At 41.2% G+C, this 21215-nt stretch overlaps 1 protein-coding gene across 1 annotated transcript in view; it reads left to right on the top strand.

The window, feature by feature from the left end:
* Usp24 (ubiquitin specific peptidase 24) overlaps positions 1 to 21215 on the top strand; it is a 129076-nt gene that overhangs the window by 13238 nt on the left and 94623 nt on the right. Inside the window, exons 2-5 of the mRNA XM_032901177.1 lie at positions 13830 to 13995; positions 15298 to 15365; positions 19655 to 19798; positions 20351 to 20473. Coding sequence (XP_032757068.1) covers positions 13830 to 13995; positions 15298 to 15365; positions 19655 to 19798; positions 20351 to 20473 — 501 coding nt within the window. The remainder of the gene's footprint in view (positions 1 to 13829; positions 13996 to 15297; positions 15366 to 19654; positions 19799 to 20350; positions 20474 to 21215) is intronic.

Genomic DNA, 21215 nt, shown 5'->3' with positions numbered 1-21215 from the left:
TTAAATAAGACTCTTAAATTACTCAAATGACTTCTGAAGAAAAGTATAAAAAGATTTACTTGGTTTTTATCTAACATTCACACACACACACACACACACACACACACAATCAAAGGTGACTGTATTAGGTTGGCTTACATAGACAGTACAGTCTGTGTAGTCCGGCAGTGGCTGTCTCACACTGGAGAGAGACTGAGAGGCTGTAATGCTAGAACAGATTCATAGTCTCAGTCTGGCACTGAAGGCTGGGGGAATCCTGGGTGCTATTGGTCTTCAGTCTGTTTTGGAAGCCCCAGGAAGCTGGCTCTGTTACCAGGAAGGCGTGCTGACAGACTAACAAGGAGTGAAAGCAAGCATGTACAAAGCTCTCCTCTCTGCTGCCATGTTTAGGGAGGTCACCCCCTTTAGATGGTTATAACACCTCACAGGCGGGCCAAGCAGCTTACCCTTTGGTTGATTACAGATCTAGCCAAGTTGACAGTGAAAATTAGCTGTCACAGGAACTACTTTACAAAAACTAGAAATATTTGGTTCAGGTATTTGCTTTGTTTTTATTCCTAACCATGAGAAAACTCTGATTCCACAGAATTTATCCATATTGAGCCTGCGTTTTTTAGTTTATCTTTCTGCTCTGCGCACCTTTTTTCTGTGCTTGCCCTCCATGTGTCCTTCCCCATTATCAGCATTTTGTTCTCTTAATTTTTGCTATGTTCTGATTGATCTCTGTCTTATCAACCTACCAGCTTTTGAAAGGGCCATGACTGTATTTTGAAACAGCTATCTTACGAGGTTTGTTTTAAGGTAGAGGATAGATTACGGAGGAACACAGGTAGACCCTGACAGCACAGTTAGCGGCCTTTTGTGTTCCTGCTTCGCCTAGCACTGTGAGAATTGTGTGTCCGCAGTGTTTAGGATTCTAATCACCTGATTCTTTCAGTCCTTTACATACAGTTACTGTGCATTCTTAAAAGAGCAGCACAGCTGTTTCTGTTATTTTTATTAAATGGAAAGAATTCTCTGAATAAAAACTGTAGATGTATATTAAATAGTGGTTTAGATCATATCTGTTTGATAAATAACACATTTTATACTGAAATATCAGAACAGCAAAATAGTTAATACCAGTTTACTGAAACTAACCATTCAGATTGGCTAGTTTTTTTGTCAAGAACTTACCATGTTTGCTAGGCACTGAGGTAGGTATTGAGAACAGATGTAAGGATGCAGAAATTAGATATAGTACCCTCTTCGAACTTTGTCATTGCTGTGATGGAGACCTGACAAAGGCAGCTTAAAGGAGGGAGGATTTATTTTGTCTCAGTCTATCATGTAAGGAAGGCATGGCATCAGGGATTGGGAGGTGGGGGGATCCCACACTTTTTATCTGAACAAATCAGGAAGCAGAGAAAAGGACATGGCTGCTTTTCTCCTATTTTCATTTTCAGCTGCAGCCCCCAGCCAGGGGTGCTGTTGTGCACATCCAGGCCAGTTGTTTTAGTTCAGTCTCTCCAGCATCATAACACAAAGCTATCTGTACCTCCCTATGCCCTAGACATTTCTTAATCCATTTAAGTTGACCATAGAATTAACCACCATACTTCTTTATTACAGCCTTGAGCCTAGTAGATGTTTTGTGTTCAAAGTGTAATAAATTATATTTGATTTTTTAGAAGCTAGAGACTTTAAAATTATGAGTTAAGTATGAAGAAATGTAGATTTATCAAAAGAATTTGCGTAGTGCCTTAGAATTTTTGTGATATAATTTATCTATAGTGGTATCCATTGCCAGGAATCAAATTTTTTAAGGGAAATTTTTTTATTTCTATGGACAGAATTTTTATTTACTTACCTGTTTGAATGTTTCATATTCATGGGTTGATATTTTCTCAACTACTGTCTCCTAAGAATAGTGCCGTTTATTTATTTTTTCCTAAAAGCATAAATCTAAAAAAATACAGCAGTTTATTTTGTACATAGACAGGACTTACTATGAAGCCCTGACTGACCTGGGACTTACGTGTAGACCATACTGATCTTGAACTCAGAGATCTACCTGCCTGTCTCCCAGAGTACCTGACCATTGCCTGCTTGGTTTTTGTTGTTGTTTTGTTTTGGGTTTGGTTTTTTTGTTTTTCTTAAAGATGGGTTCTCATATTGTGGCCATCCACTACCTTCCTTCCCAAGTGCTGGGTTAGAAGTGTAAGCTGCCACATCTGGATAGGAACTAATCTTTGATCTCAAAAGAAGTCCCTTAGAGCTGGATGGATGTAGGAATGTCTGGGACACTTGATGCAGAGGCATAGCAGCAACCCTGTGAATGAAAGCCTTGCAGAGGCCACTCAAAGTTGGGCTCTGGCTTATTATTCCTGTTTCGATTTTTACAGTATGTTTTATGTTGAAATGCTAACCAAAGCAATAGTTTGCCAACGTTATTTTCACTTTGTGTGGTTACGTCTCATGGCTCATGCCTCATTTTGAAATGTTCAGGTGGATTAGAGTCGCAGTGGATTATTGCTGCCTCAGTCTTACACACACAGACAAGCACGGTTTGTCTCTGACAGAATGTTATGCATTTGGTGAGTAGTAACACTCATTTCCTGTTGAAATATATTCCTCTGTACCATAAAAGCAGTAGTTTATAATATGTGTTCAGAGAGGCCCACGAGTGTCAGCAGTGGATGGCAAGCAAGTCCTATCGGTCTTCATCACTCTTGGTTAGCATCTAGAACAGGTCTGCAAAAAAGGAATTCTAAGCATTCACTAAGGGTTAAAGGTCAGAAAAGGCAACATTGCTTTTCATTCATCCAGTCATAGTGATTAGAATCTGGAGAGAAGTATCAAGGCTGCATAACAAGACATTCCTTACAAAACAGAAAACTTCACAGAGCTGTTTTCTGCCATTTCTTCTCTTATTCCGGCAAATAAAGTTTCGTGTTATAACTTTAGGGATTAAAATAAAAGATTTGGAAGGGACCATACAGATCTTGGCGTGTCAAATCTTGCCACTTAAAGGACAGTGACTTTTGGCTCATTATCAAAATCAAGAAAAATAAATCTTCCTCCTGCCTCTTGGGGTAGATACTGTTTACCTTTTTAAATGTCTTTTTTTTTTTTTTTTTTTTTGAAGTCAGGGCCTCTCTTTGTGGTTCAGGCTGGCCTCGAGTGTACAATAATCTTCCTGCCTCAGCCTCCCAAGTACTGGGATTAAAGCTTGCACCATCACACTCAACTTTGTTCAAGAGAGGGTGTCTGTAGGCCAGGCTGGCCTTCAGTTTGCAGCAATCCTCCTGCTGTTGCCTCTTGAGCACTAACTTCGTAAGTTAGTGAAGGATGCTGGGTTTCAGGAGGAGGAGGAGGAGGCCAGGCAGTTGCTATCAGTTGCCAAGATGCTGTGTCAGCTATCACTGTAGCACTCCCAGGCCCTGCCCGAGTGTATGCAGTCAGCACGGGTACTGAATCCTTGGAAATAAGCTGTACAGTCAGTCCTGGGCCAGTACATTGCCTGACTTACAACTGTTTTAGATGTGTCTCCTTCAGGTCTTTTAAACTGCTCTTTTGTTTTCTGTATATTAAACATAGAGTGTATGTTTACCATCTGGGAGTTTGTGTACATTTGTAAATTTGAAATTAAGCATTTTGAAAGGTAACTTGGAACAGTATTAACATGTTTAAAACATTTGACCTAGATTCTGTATGTTAATAACTGTAGAAATAAAACAGCAAATTAGTGAACTCTTAGAGGATACTATAAAAAGTCAGCTTTAAAACATGATGTATCGCATTATGATTCCTTGTCTGCACAAGGTTTTTCTCCTATCTGACCTCCCTTGCTGCCTTCTCTTTCTGCTCTTGCTGCATTGATAGACTGACCTTAAGAGTTAATCCATGACATTGCTAGTGTTGTCGGTTTGACCCTGCACTTGTCTGTTCTCTACAAAGTAGACTTAGCACAGCTTTGTGGTTGGTGAAGCCCTCTAAGACCTCAAAGGCTACCATACTCAATGTGCCGTTAATCACCTTATTAATAGCTGTCAGTTAAGGCTTCATCGAGCATAACCTTCCATTACACAGCGTAGCCTCTTACTCCTTCTCCCTGCCCCTTGCTAGAAGTCCCTTCTTGAATTTGAATAGAAACTTTTACATATTATGGCATTTCCCCACTGTATTGATACTGTTATTTTTCGCTCGTACTAAATCGGGTGCTTCGAGGCCTGGTTGGTCTCCTGTCCCTCTAAGGTCTAAGGAGCATTTAATATCAGGTACTGAGTCAAATGAAAGGCTCTGAGCTTTGTCGTTTGTTTTTATTTGTCGCCATCACTGTTTTGAAATATCTGTTCCATTCATGTGTATCATATAATCCCCTAAAGTTATGTTGCTTAAAACTCTATCCACCTGTCCATCCGTCCATCAGTCTATGTTTTAGAGACAAAGTCCAGCTGTGTAGTTCTATCTATCGGAACTCTCTGTGTAAACCAAGCTGGTAGCCTAAAATTTTAAACCATCACTGAAGGTCATCTAAGTTTTAGGAGTTTTTGAGCAGATTCCTGTCAGGGTGTTTTCTTTCGATCACAGTATGAGGGAACAGCTTATTTGAACTCTTGCCAGCGTTTTAATAAGGAGCCAGTTTTGGGCCTTAACACATTAAATGTGGTCTTCGGTCTTTGGTGCTACTTCCTTTGCTTTATGTGTTTCTCTAGCTCATAGAACAGCATCGTCCATAGGAAAGGACACACACAATAGATGCTTTCAAAACAACCTTCGTTTTTAGAAGGAGTGGACTTCAGTAGGAGATTATTTGCAGAGACTATCATTTCTGGTGACAAAAGAGAAAACATTTTACCATGCCATTAAGCCAGGAGGGCTGAGGATGTGTTCGGTTGGTGGAGTGCTTGCCCAGCCTGAATGGAGCTCTGGGTAGCCTAGGACCACCTAACTCAGCACAGTGCTGTGTGCCAGTACTCAGTACTTGCAGTGCAATCACTACGAGTCTCCTTGACTATCAGGGCTAACAGTTTTAATCATCCTTCATGTACAGGACAATTTCTTCAACAAATAAATATCCAGCCTAAACTATCATTTGAGCCAGGGTCAAGAGTCATACAACTAATGGTGAGACTTCACCCCATGGTTGTTGGTTTGTGTCTTTAATGTTTTATTTTTTGTCAATTTAATCCATGTATATTATGTCTTTGGGTCTTTCCACACACACCCCATCTCCCTCTTCCCTGTCTTATTCCTGTGGAGCCCCTCCTTCCCGACAAGCCCCTTTTCATTTTCATGCCTTGTGTTTCTTTGTGTGCTTGGCTGCTTTTGTTGTTTTCTGTGACCCAATGATAAGTAGGATCGTATGCAGCACAGTTCAGGGTATCTTAACTGTGGTTATACCACTGGGGTGTGGGGAATGATTCCCTCTCCCTAGCAAGCAGCGGCTCCCCAGGGAGAGGCAGTACTCGCGAGCCCCTCCTCCATCTGTGGTGGAATGCTGATGGACCCCATCTTGGATGGATTGTCAATGGGTAACATGCATGAGCAGCAGCAGTGCTGTGTCCAGAAGACAGCCCTTTACAGCTCGTCTCTCCATCCTCTGGTCCTGCATTCTTTCCACCCACTCTTCCGCAATTTTCTTCTCACCAGTCACCTTTTCTCACACTTGACCATGTGTGAGTCTGCAGTGGCTGTCACTCACTATGAAGAGAAGCTTCCTTACCTGGGGTGACAATCACTTTTGGACTTGCAGTCCTATGTTCTCTCCACACCAGGAACAGTAGGGCCTGTTTTCTTCCTTTTTGTGTTTTACTCACCGTGATCCTCAGGTCTCACTTTTGGATCGTTTTCTTACAAATGAATTATCTGACAGCTGAAAACATTAAGACAAATTAGAATGCATCAATTAATGAACATTGAGTCTCTTCTAGGAGTAATATAAAAGAACTTTTAAAGGAATTCTATTCTATAAGTGAAATATTTGTGTAGATAACCTCTTAAGGTGTATTACTTTACTCTTGTTCATTTGGAATTTGGGTTTTCAGAACATGCTCCCCCCCACCACCTCTTACACACACACACACACACACACACACACACACACAGAGAGAGAGAGAGAGAGAGAGAGAGAGAGAGAGAGAGAGAGAGAGAGAGAGCCGAGCTGGAGAATTCTTGTTCATACTGGAAAGTGATCTTATTTATTCAATGCCCACAAAAACTTTTGTAGTTAGAAGCAAAGCAAAAAATGATACGTTTCTCTCCCAAGTTAGTAAGTGAAGTTTGGAGGAACATTCTATTGTGCTCAGGTAGGTATTAGAATTATTTCAAGATAGGTTTTAATTAAAATTTCATCTAGAAAGAGGAACCAGGCAGTGCTAGAGTGACCTAATCATTGGGTGCAAGAGCTGCTCAGGCAGATGTTCTGGGTACACAGGAGAGGCTGTGTAAGGATCTGCAAGAGTTCGACACTGGAGACTGAGGAGACAGGACACAGCTCCTTCTGTTGTGTCCATAGCCTGATTGCAGGCACCAAATACCCAAGCACGTGGCTTAAAACAGCAATAACTTGGTATTAGGAAGATAAGAAATGTGATTTAACTATGTCACTCTGAATTGCCTGAGTACACATCGTTCTCTGAGCCCAGGGTCCCTTCCCCTTCTCTTCAGTTTTGCAAGTATTTATCAGGTGCCTAACAGTCACTGATTCGTTCATCAGACATTAATGGAGCATCTTTGTTTCTGTGCCTCGCTTAGATGATACAACAAAAGACATCCTCCCTGGTGAAACCTGTGTATTGTATGTAGTCCAGGGAAGACAGGAAAATAAGTAAAACAAAATATGTTTCAAACAAACAAACCACTAAGATAAATAAGTAAAATGTAGAATGTTGTGAGGTTTTAAGTACTATGGGAGAAAGTAGGGGCAGCTAATTAGACTAAGTATGTAGGATGACAGGGCAGGATGCTTTTAAAATAGATTGTTGAGGGCAGGCTTCATGGAGGAGGTCATGTCTGAACTAAGACCTGAAGAAGGTGAGGGCGCTGCCTCTTCTTAGTAGGGAGATTGTGCTCTGTAGAACGTCATAGTAAGCACTTAAAGCTAGTGAACCATAAAGGCTGCGTCTACTCAGCTCTGCTGTTGTCCGATGAATGTAACCAGATGAACGAGTGGGTTTGTGCTCCAGGATAGCTTTATCTAAAAAGCAGTGGTCGTGCAGTTTCTCTTTCAATGCAGGAACACCTAGTGCACAGGCTTCAGTAAGAGCAGCGCTGGACTGTTTGAAGCACAGCAGAGAAGCAAGTATTGTTGGGGCTTAATGCAGGGGTCAGGAGGAGGTCAGCTCCTCAACTTTGAGAAAAATGAAGGAGTTGAAGGTTTTAAACAAGGAAACATGATTGGGTAGAAAGGATTGGGAGTTGGGGGATTGAGAGATGCCTGTCAGATATTCAAGTTAAATCAGAAAGGGAATTAGGTAGAGAATTGGAGTCCAGAGAAGGACTATCCCACAGACAAAGTGGAAGCCTTCTGCTCAGAAGTGGTACTTAGAGCCTCTGGGATGTGCATTCTCAGCAGGACACTATTACTCCACGCGGGGAGGATGTAAACAACAATTAAGAACAAACCGCCAAGATCTCTCCGAGACCTACTCCAAAGCTCAGCACTCCTGGCCTTGTCTTACTCTTGGTTGTGCAGGTTCTTGGGGAGTCGGGTAATTCAACTTGTAAAAAGGTGTTTCGAGAGGTAATGGTGCAAACGGTATGGGAAAACAGCATTAGATTGGAGTCCATGCACAGGCACTGAGAGTCGGTGCCTTAATCGGGGTTTCTAAGGCTGCAGTGAAACACTGTGACCAAAAAGCAAATTGGGGAGGAAAGGGTTTATTTGGCTTATACTTCCAGATCATAGCCCACCATTGGAGGAAGTCAGGATAGGAATTCAAACAGGGCAGGAACCTGGAGGCAGGAGCTGATGCAGAGGCCATGGAGGGGTTCTGCTTACTGGTTTGCTCAGCTTACTTTCTTACAGAACCCAGATCAGCCCTGGGGTGATACCACCCACAATGGGCAGGACTCTCCCATTGATTACTAATTAAGAAAATGCCTTATAGCTGGATCTCATGGAGGCATTTTCTCAACTGAGGCTCCTCTCTCTGTGATGCCTCTAGTTTATATCAAGATGACACACAAAACCAGCCAGAGAAGTGGTCTGAACTGGATCCCAAGGTGCTCAGTCTAGATACTAGATAATGAGGAACTAGGCAAGGGCTCTCCTAAAACCCAGTAGTGGAGGGCTTTCGAGGAGGAGGCAGGGAGCAGCAGAGTTAAATATTGCTGGTGGGTCAGGCCTGATAAGGACTAGTGTCTAACCACACGTGTAGTATGCAATTGCAGTGAAGTAGTTGTATACTGGGATTTGGCTTATGTATAATTTAACGTAATAGGCTGTCTTCAACTGTGATTGCAAGGAATCCCTTTTATAAAGTGTGTGTTTTAGTAGTGCTAAGTATGTTCATAAGGTTTTGTGTTACAAAACTCTTAAGCTCCATGCCTGTTCAAATACTTTGCACTCACTAGCCTCTGGCAGACACCATTCTGCTCTTTCCATGTCTGATTACTTTAGATACTACTTACAAGGAGAATCATACTAGTCCTCTGTGACTGGCTTATTTCATTTAGCCTCAAGGTGTGTTCATGTGTATGCTTTTTGGGGGAGGGAACAAGTTTTCTTCTTTTTAAAAGTTGAATAACTCCCTCATGTTTTCACATAGCACTCTAGAGTAACATGTTCCTTACGAGAAATTAGAATCTCTTATCTAATTGTTTTCTCTAGGCTTCACCATCAGAACCTGCTGTGAGTTATTCACAGCTTTCAGAAAATGTGGAATGCTAATGCTGTTTAAAATAGAAGACAGAGGACATTCCTTTGTTTGGAAGTACATTGGAAATTCAGAAGAGGTGATACGTGATATGGCTTTGTGGGAGTAGAAATCTCTTAGGCTGAGAAAGGGCATTCTAATTGAGTATAGACATTTGGGGTAGAGAGATCATTCCCCGATGTACATGGTTTCCTGACAGGACCTTGTGCTACGGGGAGGGGGGCTGGGAGGGGGCACAATCGGGCAGGAAATAAGCTTTTCTTCTTAGGTGCCTGTCAGCAACACAGCAACAGGGGTAGGAAATGGAAGAGAATGGTGGGCTCAGTTTCTTTTTGTGTATATTTTGTTTCCTTGTCACAAAGCTAGACCTATCTGGGAAGAGGGAATCTCAACTTGAGGAATTATGTCCGTCAGGCTGCTCCCTAGGCAAGCCTGTAGGGCATTTAATTGATTAATGATTGATGTGGGGAGTTCACCTGCTGTGGGAGGGGCCGCTGGGGCAGGTCCTGGACTGTATAAGAAGCTGGTTGAGCAAACCACGGGAGTGAGACAGTGGACAGGCCTCTGCCTCAGCTCGCTTCCCACTTCCTGCCTTGGCTTCCATCAACAGACTGTATAAGCCAAATAAATAAACCCTTTCCTTCCCAAGCTGCTTTGGCCATGGTTTTATCACAGTTCTAGGAACCCTAAGTAAGACAAGTAGCAGTTTGTGTAGGGAGAGGGGCACAGTCCAAGGCATGGCACTTACATGAACATTGTATCAGTCTAAGCAACATGTGAAGGTCCTCAGCTAAAGCAATGTTAAAGGACTGCTCAGGAAATTCCTGAGGTCTTACGCTGACCAGTTGATTGGGAGAATTTCACAAAACTCTCAGAGATTAGGAAGTGTTTTAGTTATTATTCTAGTAGCTGTGAAGATACACCATAACCAAGGTATCATATCAAAGCACTAGTCCATGGTAGGAAGCATGCTGGGAGGCAGGCAAGCATGTCCAAGGAGCAGTAACTTGAGACTTTGCAGCAGATCTGCAAGATGGAGGCAGAGAGAGCAATATCAGCCTGGCCTGGTCCTTTGAACCCCAAAGTGTCCCCTGTTGACATACCTCCTCCAACAAGGCCATACCTCCTAATCCTTCCTAAATAATCTACCATCTGGGCACCAGACATTCAAATATATGCGCCTATAGGGGCCATTCTTGCTCAGAATACCATAGGAGAGAAGGAAGGAGGAAGGAAACAGACTCCAGGCAGAACTGTTAGTTCTTAGGATGTGGGACATTTGAAGTGCCTTTAATATACCGCAGCTAGTCATTCCAGCTGAGAGAGAAGTACTTACAACAGCCTAAAGAGAGGCTGGCTGCTTTGTTATGTTCCTATTGTCTGTGTGTGTCTTAATTCTAGCCCCTGTTTCTCACTGAAGGAAACTGAGAAATACAGGAGAGGTTCAGGATCCTATTTATGGTCACAAAGCTACACCCTCACTAATTCAGAACAGACAAACTAGGCCCAAGTAAGACCAGCCACTCACCCAGTCTCACTTCTTACAGTTCCTTGCCTAATAACAATAGCCATTCCTGTGTTTATAGTAGGTATGGCTGTTTCCTCCCCTCAGAAGTTCCCGTCTCTGTTGGCAGTAGCTTCCTCACACTGCAGTGCTGCCTGCACTCATACATTACATAGCTTTTCCCTCCTTTTTAAAAAAGACTATCTTTGACAATTTCATACAAATATAGGATACCTTGATCACATACGCCCTAACTCTCCTTATTCCCTCCTTTTTACAGACTGAAAACGTTAACTACTTAGTTAGCAGGCTGCAGGCTATGTTCACCTGTCAGACCCTAACCACTATTTTTAAATTGTTATTTTAAAACTGTCTTACTGGGGGTTGGGGATTTAGCTCAGTGGTAGAGCGCTTGCCTAGCACTTTCCCCAGCTCCGAAAAAAAGAAAAAAGAAAAAAAAAACTGTCTTACTGGTCACAGGTATTATATTTTATTACAGATCATAAAGTTCTGTGCTGTTTTGAAATTCTTGGTTAAGGGACTATAATAGCTACCTTTAATGTGTTAATTCTCCTAATGATTTTATTGAGATATAATTCCCATACCATAAAGTATTTGTGCACAGAGTTGTGTCATCATAACCACTTAACTTGAGAATATTTTAATCTCCTGAAAAAGAAACATCACAGCCATGACACCATCATCAATTACTCCCCAAGAGTGGCCGTCTTGTGCAGCCATTTCACAGAAGTAGCATGATGCAGTATATGGACTAACATCTCAGACTTTTTTGATTTAGCATAACATTTTGAAGTGTATTCATATTGAAACGTATATTCATATTTTTGTCTTTTGGGGGTAATGTTTCTCTGATGAACATAACTTTGTGGAATTATATTAAGTTATGAGTTTTGATGCACATTGATATGGAATTGAAATTAATTTTTTGTGCTTTATCATTTCTGTCTTATAATAGTGGATTTTTTTCCTTTATTGAAATTATAGTGTTTTTTATGGAATGGTTTTATTATTTTGTTGTGGGTGAATTATGGCATGTTTGAAACTAGGTTTTAGACAAATTGAAGGTTTTGGAGAGTCAGGGTTCTGGTGCTTTCTTTCTCACAAGTTAGCACAATGAGAACTGAAGGCACATCTCCCTCCAGTTAAGAGTCGCACTTTTGCATGGGTTGCTTCCCATTCGACTGTATGGGCTGACTGGGACTTAGGACTTGTCTCTGGAGATAAAAGGTGATGCTAAGTAAGTAAGGTCTGTGCCACCATTATGGAGTTTGGTCTTGTGGGGGTAAACATAAGTCATGAATAAGCCTGACGTGGTGGCTCACACCTTTAATCCCAGCACTTGGGAGGCAGAGGCAGGTGGATCTCTGTGAGTTCAAAGACAGCCAGAGGTACCTAGTAAGGCCCTGTCTCAAAAATCAACAAACAAACATAAACAAATGTCCGATTACATTTGTGAGTAAATGCTATGAGGGAGTACTTCAGAATGGCAAGAATCAGTTTTTGGGTGAAATTTGGTCTGATCTAGACAGTATTCTCTGAAAGAAGTATGTGTAGGAATCAATAGGCTCAAGTAGGCAAAGGTGAGCTAGGATATGCAGTGTAAAACAGCATATGCCTGCCCATTGGTTCTGCAGGAAACAGCCTTAGACTTCTCCCCATGAAGCAGTTGTCCCTGCCCATGACATCTGGGCCTTCAGCTAGCACTCTTAAAACTGAAGGTAATGGCTGGAGTCTGGAATCTGAAGTTCCTTCCCTGGCCTTCGGGGCTTGGCTCAGGTGGTGCCCAAACAAAGCTGTTAGACAGGGTACACACAGGCGGCCTCTTAGAGATTTTCCTGCACTCTTCAGTATGTGTATTTTGGTGACAGAAGACTCCAGGGCAGTATTCCAAAGAGCCAGGAGGCAATATTCCCTTTTCATGACTGAGGCTTAGACATCAAGCTGCGACACAAACCCCCACTCTACTTGAGAGCCAAGGGAAGTAAGGTTTTTGATTATGAGAGTAGCAAAGTGGTAATATAGAAGTATGACTGCAATGCCTCTCAGGAAGCTAGTAGATCTTAGAGAAACAAGAGTACAGAAAGCTGGAGAGGGAGATAGAGGATAGGTCATTCACAAGGCCTTGTAGAACATTTAGAAACTGCTTTTAAGGACATTATTTTGAGGCTATGTGCTTTTTAAGGTCAGCGTGGAGAGCTGTAGGAGTCGGCCTCTTTCTCCGCCCTGCCCCTACCAGTTAGGAAGCATGTAAAATCATCCAGGAGTAAAGTGGGTTGGGGGTGACTATGGAGACAGAAGTGCATGGTTTTGAGAGGAATGAAGGCTTTAGGCATAATAACTAGACCTTGAGGACAGGGATAAGAAAACCAAGTGTTAAGTCTGGTCTCCTGGTTTCTGATGTGCTGCCAACAACGGGCCATTTGCCAGCATGAGAGATAGGAGAAGTGGCCTAGAGTAAGGAGAAGCACAGGAACTTGGTTTGAGACACACATTGAACTGGAAAAGGTATTAAAGAAGACTGCATTTGTGAGTCTGTAGGTCAGAAGATATGACCTATGCTGAGATAGAAATTTATGGATCATCTGAGGCTGGAGAGACATCTGAGGTTCAAGTGTACTTGCTGCCTGTGCAAAGGACCAGAGTTTAGTTCCTGCCACCCACATTGGGACTGTTATGACAACCTATTAACTTCCGGGGAATTCAGTGTTCTCTTAGACCCTCACTGGGCACCCACAGGCACAAAAGAGGTTCCTGAGTTGTGTGTAGGTTGTAATGGAGATTTGGAAAACAGATAAATAAATATGAAAAGTGTCTGGAACAGAGAAGAGGCTTGAGGTCCATATAGTTGACCGAGACTTGAGGGACTCATATAGTTGGTGGATAAAGGGGAAGGGAGTAGAGAAGGAAAAGCCAAACTTCAGGTAGGCATGGGCAAAGAAGGAAAAAAAATCTAGCTTTTTAAGAGGAATATCAGGAATGTCAGGCCAAAGATCAAATATTCCTGAGAAGTTTTGGGGAGATTGAAACGTGGTTGGTTTAAAGCTGTGTAAGTTCAGCTGTGGACATAACAGCAGTCATTGGGGGAGTGAGGCCTCTGGGAGCCCGATGGGGCTGATTAGGAGATGAAAGCAGATTGGATGGCGCCCTCTAGCTCAGCCTCACAGTCAGAGAGAGAAGAGTATGGCTGACGGGGATGTAGTTTTAATATTTTATAAAGAGAAAATGAGAATTCAGGAGAATGATAACCTTTGAGAGGGAGTGGGGATATCAGAATGATACGTTGGGAATTTCTGGGGTTTGGTGAAGTAGTTTTTGAGAAAGATGAATCCACACTAAGGAATACATAATTACCATTGATTAAGCATCTGCTGGGTGTTAAATTCTGAATATTTGGAGGGGTGACTAATTGGAGTGCTTTTCTTATGCTCATCTCTTTTTCTCAGAAGAATGATGAAAATGGAAATTGTTCAGGAGAAGGAGTTGAATTTCCTACAACAAATTTGTATGAGCTGGAAAGCCGTGTTTTGACTGATCACTGGTCTATCCCGTACAAGCGAGAAGAATCACTAGGCAAATGTCTGCTGGCTTCTACCTACCTAGCAAGACTTGGTGAGCTTCCACACCTCAGGTGTTTGTTGCAGGACATGAAGTTTCATGTAGGTCAAACACAAATCATTGGCTGGGATTCTGGTCACACCGTTTATTTTCTCACTCTTTGTCATTCCCTGTGGGATGATAAATCAGCTGTTTTTGTTTCTAGTAGAGCATAAAATTACTTATAATACAATTGAAAAGCTTTGTAGAGATGAAAATTAATTTTTCCCCTAGGAGCTTGAAGCACTTTATATTTGGGCTCAATTTGGGGCTTTTCAGAATAGGAAGAGTTCTGGCTGTGTACTTCTCTAGCATCTGTGAGGCCAAGTCCCTGAGGGTGGGAAGGAAGGAGTGAGGGGGATGGGAAGGATGTGTAGTTTACTATCATGATTAAATGTAAGATGCATCAAAAGAAATATTTTGACTAGGCCTAAGTTTAATTTCAACAGACATCTATGGTGTATTTAGTATTGATTTCCCAACACTGGCATTTATTAAGAGCCTGTTAGGATGCTAGGCAAGAATTCTGGAAAATAAAATTGTTTATCAATATTCCCAATGATAAAATTCATTACTAAGTTTAAGAGAGAAAAGCATTCTCTCTTAAGTGAGTTGTCGCAGTAGGTAAATGCCCTGGCCTCCAAGTCTATTGACCTAGATGGTAGAAGGGAACCACAGCTCTTTTCCTGAAAGCTGTCCTCCAACCTCCCTACACATACATTTCCCACCCCACAGTAAGTAAGTGCATACAGTAACTTTAAGAAACACTGAATTCTTTTACACTAGGTTCTTCCATTCGCTTAGCATTCGTTCCTTGCTGTTTGTGCGGTGCCAGGCACAGTTCTTTTGTTTTATTTACACAGAACTCATCTGCATTAAGGCATATGATTAGGCCTATGTCCCAGATATCAGGTGCTTTATAAATGGCTGTTCAGGCAGCTAGTGCTCCTAAGCAGCTGCTGCTGTCCTCAGATCATGTAAGCTACTGTGGCATGGAGACAAGACTGTCCATTTCAGGTTTAACTAGTGTCTAGTTGAATGCTCTCATTATTTCTCAGCAAACTACTACAGCACAATGTCTGCTTTTTTTTTTTTTTTTTGGAGCTGGGGACCGAACCCAGGGCCTTGCGCTTGCTAGGCAAGTGCTCTACCACTGAGCTAAATCCCCAACCCCACAATGTCTGCTTTTAATAATCGCTTAAGAATCAAAGTTTTGAGTTAAACGGTCTATATGTATGAATTTAGAACAGATATACAATGTCTACAAAAAGCACTTGGAATCTACATAACTTACATGTTCTTATCTGTTTAACCAAGGTCTTTCAGAGTCTGACGAGAACTGCAAAAGATTTATGGAGCGGTGCATGCCTGAAGCATTTAAGAAGGTAAGAAAGTGTGTTGATTGGATGGCTGGTAGGGGCAAGCCTTTGGTTTTAGTCTTAGGAACTTGTTATGCATATGTAAAAATCTATGCAATCAGTTCACGGACTTTGTTCAACTGAGAAATTCTCTTCTATGAAATAAGCTCTGAATTTGAAACTTAACAATAATTTACTTTCATTCATTTAAATATTCACACTTACCTTTGGTAAATTTAACTCTTACTTCCTAATATTTAATAGATTAATTTATACTAGGGGATTATATAAAGGCTGTGACACTTAGTAAGTTAGTGTTCACTACCCAAGTCAGGGCCACTTCATGTTTATTGTTTTTTGTTTTGATTTTTAATTTTTTGAGACTATAATATTATCATTTTCCTTCTTTCTTCCCTCTAAACCTTTTATGTACTCACCCTTGATTTCTTTGAAATCCATGGCCTCTTTTTCTTTAATTGTTGTTATATACATAAGTGTGTGTGAATGGAGAGAGGGGGTGGGTGGGTGGGTGGGTAGGTAGGTAGGTAGGTAGATTAGGTAGGTAGATAATCCTAAATGTATAACTACAATTTGCTTAGCTTGTATGTTTCCATTCCTCATTGTGGGAATGTTTCTTTGCCTCAAATGGAGACCATAATAGAAAACCAGTCAGAATACAGGACTGTGGAGCCCAGTCCCAGCCGATATACCTACAACACAAATCCTGCTTCTGAGGCCCAGGGGTCGCTATGCTTATTGTTTTACCAAGGCAGAAACATATTTTAAACTTGTAAAAGTTTAAAATGACATGGATGAGAACATCTCTTGTCAAAGCCAGAATGGTAAGTTTGCACCTCAATCTGGTCACTTCTCTTACACAGCCCTCTTCTTCAACTAGGAGACCCCACACTTGTCCTTCTAAACGCAGTCTGACTCGGCCTGGTTGCCTTTTCAGGACCTGAGTCTTTTTCCTCACAAGAGAAAGGGCTATGTCATAGACATTGCTTTTTCCCCAGTAGAAAACCAAGTGCTCAGTGCACTTGGCTGGAATGAGTTTCCCAGGGTCTAATACTTAGAGATTTTGCATTAATTTTTGTCCCCTGTGCAAATTAAGTCACTTGGCCTACAGATGGATGATATTTGTATTTACCTTAAAACTTACTGGCATAAATGATCATTTTGTTAATGGTTATTCCTGTCTGTCCTTTGATTCAAGGCATAAGCAATAACAAAATTAATTTGAGAAAGAAAATGGTTTAATCTTTGAATAAAGGGAATAAATCTCTTTAAGTTGCATTTGGATAGAAATTATTTGGAATCAAGGTCTGTCCTTAAGATGTATTTGTTCACCAATTTATAATTTTAAATAGAAAGTGTTCTTAATATATAATAGCTTTAAAAATAGCAGACATCCTACTCTGACATGTGTCATAGTATGAACATAGGTTTACAAAGAAGGAAATGCTTGTTTATTTAGTCATGGGAAACAATTCAATTAGTTTAAAAAACAGCCTGTAGGGGCCAAGAGTTTTCTCAGCTGTTAAGTACACTTGCTGCTCTTAAAGAAGACTGGAGTTTGGGTCCTAGTACCCATGTTAGGCAAATACTTGTAACTCTAGCTCCAGGGGACATGACACCCTCTTCTGGCATCCACAACACCTGTGGACACACACACACACACACACACACACACACACACACACACACACACACACAAAACATTAAACAAATCTCTAGGCAAGAAAAACAAAATAAAACAAACAAACAAACAAACAAACAAAAAACCCAGCCTTTATGTTGAGAAGCTCCAGATCCAGAAAGATGAGTGGTGAGTTTCACATTTGGTGTCTGGTACTCCAACTCCAGAGTTGCTTGGGAGAGCTGTTTTGCATTGTACCCTTAGCCGATAACTGCAATCAGGTGCTGGTTGCTTGCTTTTCTCCGAAACTGTGAACACAGAGATGCTGAGTTATGAGTTGCCAACAGTTAAAGTTCCTCAGGGTTTAGAAAGATGAAGAAGACTTTCCGCCCTCGTGATTCGACTTGCTGTCTTTGGTTAAGTCTGAACAGCAGGTTTGGTGCCTTTAGGCGTAGCCTTCACAGACTGGGCAGGATGTGCTCTGTTTGGTGCTGTGCTCTGTGACTGCTTCCTACTGTGAGGCTCCTCCTTCCATCTCCAGCTTTTCTAGATGCTGGCCCTGACAGCATGGCGAAGGCGCAGGAAAGTGGCTTTGTTGTCAAGGTGGTTTCTTTACTTTCACTTTCCAGCTGACTTGTTTATTCTGCCAGCAGAAGTCATCCGAGTCAGCTCCAGTGTTTGAACCTTATGCCCATCTCTACACAAGGTGCTGCCTGTCTCCCCATCTCTTCTAGGAGATAGAACTTGATGTGCAAAGTGAAAGTGAGCTAAGGAGATGAGACCAGACTCTGCATTTTATTGTTGAGATCACATGAAACTTCATAATCAGTGCTTCATTTTAATGTGTAATTTTTAGGTATAGGAGCAGTATACAGTCACTGCTGCCACAAGAAATAGTACCTTGCCAGTTTAAATAAGTGTAGTCTTTGGAGTTTTTCTCATTTGAGCTAACAGTGGAACTGAACGGTGTTTTAAAAATGTAGAACTGGTGATGCACACCTTCAATCTTAGCACTTGGGAGGCAGCGGTGGGCAGATCTCTGAGTCCAAGGCCAGCTTCATCTACAGAGCAAGTTCCAGGACAGCCAGGGCTACACAGAGAAACCCTGACTCGGAGGGGAACAAACAAACAAACAAACAAAAACAGAAAAGAAAATGTAGAACTGATGTTTCTTTCTTCTACTACTGAGATCTAGGTTTGTCCAGGCTGCTTTTCTTCAGTTCTCAATGTGACCAAAGTAAGTTTTTAGTGCAGAGTATTTCCCTGTAAAGGGAAATCTTCCAAAACACGGAGCTAGCTCCCTAGCTTGGTGGCACACACCTGTAATTCCAGTGTTTGGGAAGCTAAGGGGGGCAGTTGGGAGTTGGAGGCTAGCTTGAGCTGAGACCCAATCTCAGAAAATAAACACCAAAACCCCAAACCAACAGCAATACAAAGAAAACACCATCCATCTAAACAGAGCCCCGCGAGAGCAGCCTAGAGGTTTAAGTGTGATGCTTTGTGTCCTCGTTCTCTGACCTGCCAGTTAGTCTTGAGTTAGGTATCCTAAGGACTGAAGAGTTGAAGTGTCCAACTTCTTTTATTTTAATGAACCTAGTATGATATCATTGCTTTATATTTGATATTTATGCCGATAAATGTTTTAGAGTGAGTAGATTGAAATATCTTATTATTTTGAGCTGTTTTAAATTTGCTTTACCATTAAAAAGTTACTTTTGTACATACCGAAAAGGGTACGGTACAGTGAGTCAGTGAAAGTATAAAATTTGTTCACATTGATAGTTATTAGTGGACAGATGATGAGATGCTATCCTTCTGAGATACGGATGAAGTGGATTGAATATATGAATCCTTGAGACTCATCCTCCTGTTCTTAGATTCCTGAGCTGCTGATTAATGTTATTTTATCAGCATATATTAATACCTTACCATTCGTTAAACACTCCTGTTTGTTATATCGTTTGATCTTTGTAACATCTGAGTGAGACGAGCAAGAATCATGCCTCCATAGAGACATTTTCATTATCTGGTATAATAAGAACAGTGTCTCTTGAATTTGAGAACGTTACTGAAGGCCGCAACAGTTAGGAACCAGTAGTTTCCATAGTAGATGTCAAGTTTCTGTTTGCCTTGTATTACTTTGTTTCCTGACATAAAAATGGAAAACAAAAGAACAAATTAAAAATTGTTTTAAGGGGTTGGGGATTTAGCTCAGCGGTAGAGAGCTTGCCTATCAAGCGCAAGGCCCTGGGTTCGGTCCCCAGCTCTGAAAAAAAAAAAGAAAAAAGAAAAAAAATTGTTTTAATACCAGGCATGGGTTCACTCGTCTTCGGTCCCAATACTCAGGAATCAAAGGCAGGCCAGACTCTGTGACTTTGAGGCCAGCCTAGTCTGCATAATGAATTCTAGGGCAGCTAGTACTACCTAGAGAGACCCTGAAAAAATTGCTTTTAAACAGACTGCTTTGTTATAAAGAAGTTAAAGTTCAAAACAGAACTTCGGTACTGAGTTCGGGCTACATGAAGAAGCGAGATGGCAGTTACTACTGTCTCCAAGCCGTGCCCACCCAGAAGGGTATTGTGGTCATAGTTCTTGACTATTGGAGATCTGTTTGGTGAACTGTAGGTTTCTTGTGCTTTTTCCAAGTTATATTCTAGATTCCCTTTTGTTTTTGTAGCTCCTGACATCGAGTGCTGTTCACAAGTGGGGAACTGAAATTCATGAAGGAATCTACAACATGTTGATGCTGCTAATAGAATTGGTTGCAGAGAGGATGAAACAGGATCCAATTCCCATTGGTCTCCTAGGCGTGCTTACAATGGTATAGTATCTTGAAAATGAAGTGCTACTCTCTTTGTTTTGATTTAATTGAAAATAATCTGCTATTCTTCTACTTGTAACTAGTGAGAAGTGATGAATATCTTGTCATGAAAAGTATGAACTTAGCTGCGAGAATCCTCACCTTTAGTTTAGAAGCAGAGCAGCCATCATGTTCGGAAGAACTGCTTCTCTAGTTCTAATTGATTTTCAATAGCTTTCCCTGGTAACTCTGATTATTCCCATCTTAAATATATTTACAGAGAGTTCCGCCTTTTCTCCCGTTCTTGTCTTTTTCCTCAGCTTCATTATCTCCACTTCTGTCATTTGGCTGTACCTGTGGCAAGATGCCACTCAGGGATGCTGGCATTGCCTTACCTCAAGTCAGACCTCTCGCCCTGCTGGCTCATCTCCCATGGCATGGATGCCAGCAGGGCAGAGGAACATGCAGCGACTCCATCAGTGGAGGAACCAAGGCTGTATTTTTATCTTCTTTTCTAATGCTAATACGTTGCTATAAAAGTAGGTGATGTTTCTCTGTTCTCTTTGAATCTAGGCTTTCAATCCTGATAATGAATACCACTTTAAAAACAGAATGAAAGTGTCTCAGAGGAACTGGGCAGAGGTGTTTGGAGAGGGAAATATGTTTGCTGTTTCACCTGTATCTACTTTCCAAAAGGTAAATGTAGTTCTTTTTCACCTTTTTTATCCATAAATATGTTGAAAAGAAGTTGTCTATGCTTCAGAACTGACAATTTACATAGAAGAGTTAAAATTATTTGAAAATAAAAGATAAATATTGCAACTGGTTAATAGAACTTCCTAAAATTTATTAAAATTCTTTATTTTTTTCTGTTGCTGTTAAGTAATGTTATAAAAAATCTTTTTATCTGAAATTATATTTGGTGAAAGAAATTACTTCACTGCCCTACATACTGGATTATCAGAACCACAGTTTAATTGGTGTCCCAGTTTCCTAGAGGTATTTGAGAGAGTAGAGCATTTGAAATTACTTAAAATGACTAATTCTACCCCAAAACCATAGTGAAAACAGTCCTCAGTGCTCTCTAGAATTTTCTTGCAAACATGCAAGCATTTTAACTTTTGTCCCTACATTTCCAGGTCCAGTATCCTGATAACGAGAGGTCTGTCACAGGGCAGTAGTGTTGTGCCCACAAGAGGGTATCTTCTAAATGTTCTCTAATTCAGACACGGGTTTTAAAAACAGTTGAAATAAGTCAGTTTTAGTTGTTAGAATGGTGTCCATCACCTCATCAGAAGCACATTTGATCTGGCCACTTGATGTTTACCTGGCATTATTCTAGGTTTGGGAAATAAATACCAATACTCCTTGCTTTTATCAAAAAGTGTAATAGTACATGGTTCTTGGCTCATGATTATTCTGTACAGAATAAAAAAAA

The sequence above is a fragment of the Rattus rattus genome, chromosome 1 (genome assembly GCF_011064425.1).
Source record: "Rattus rattus isolate New Zealand chromosome 1, Rrattus_CSIRO_v1, whole genome shotgun sequence".
Taxonomy (NCBI): Eukaryota; Metazoa; Chordata; class Mammalia; order Rodentia; family Muridae; genus Rattus; species Rattus rattus.
The sequence above is the reverse complement of the archived record's forward strand: the minus strand, read 5'-3'. Positions and strand labels throughout refer to the sequence as shown.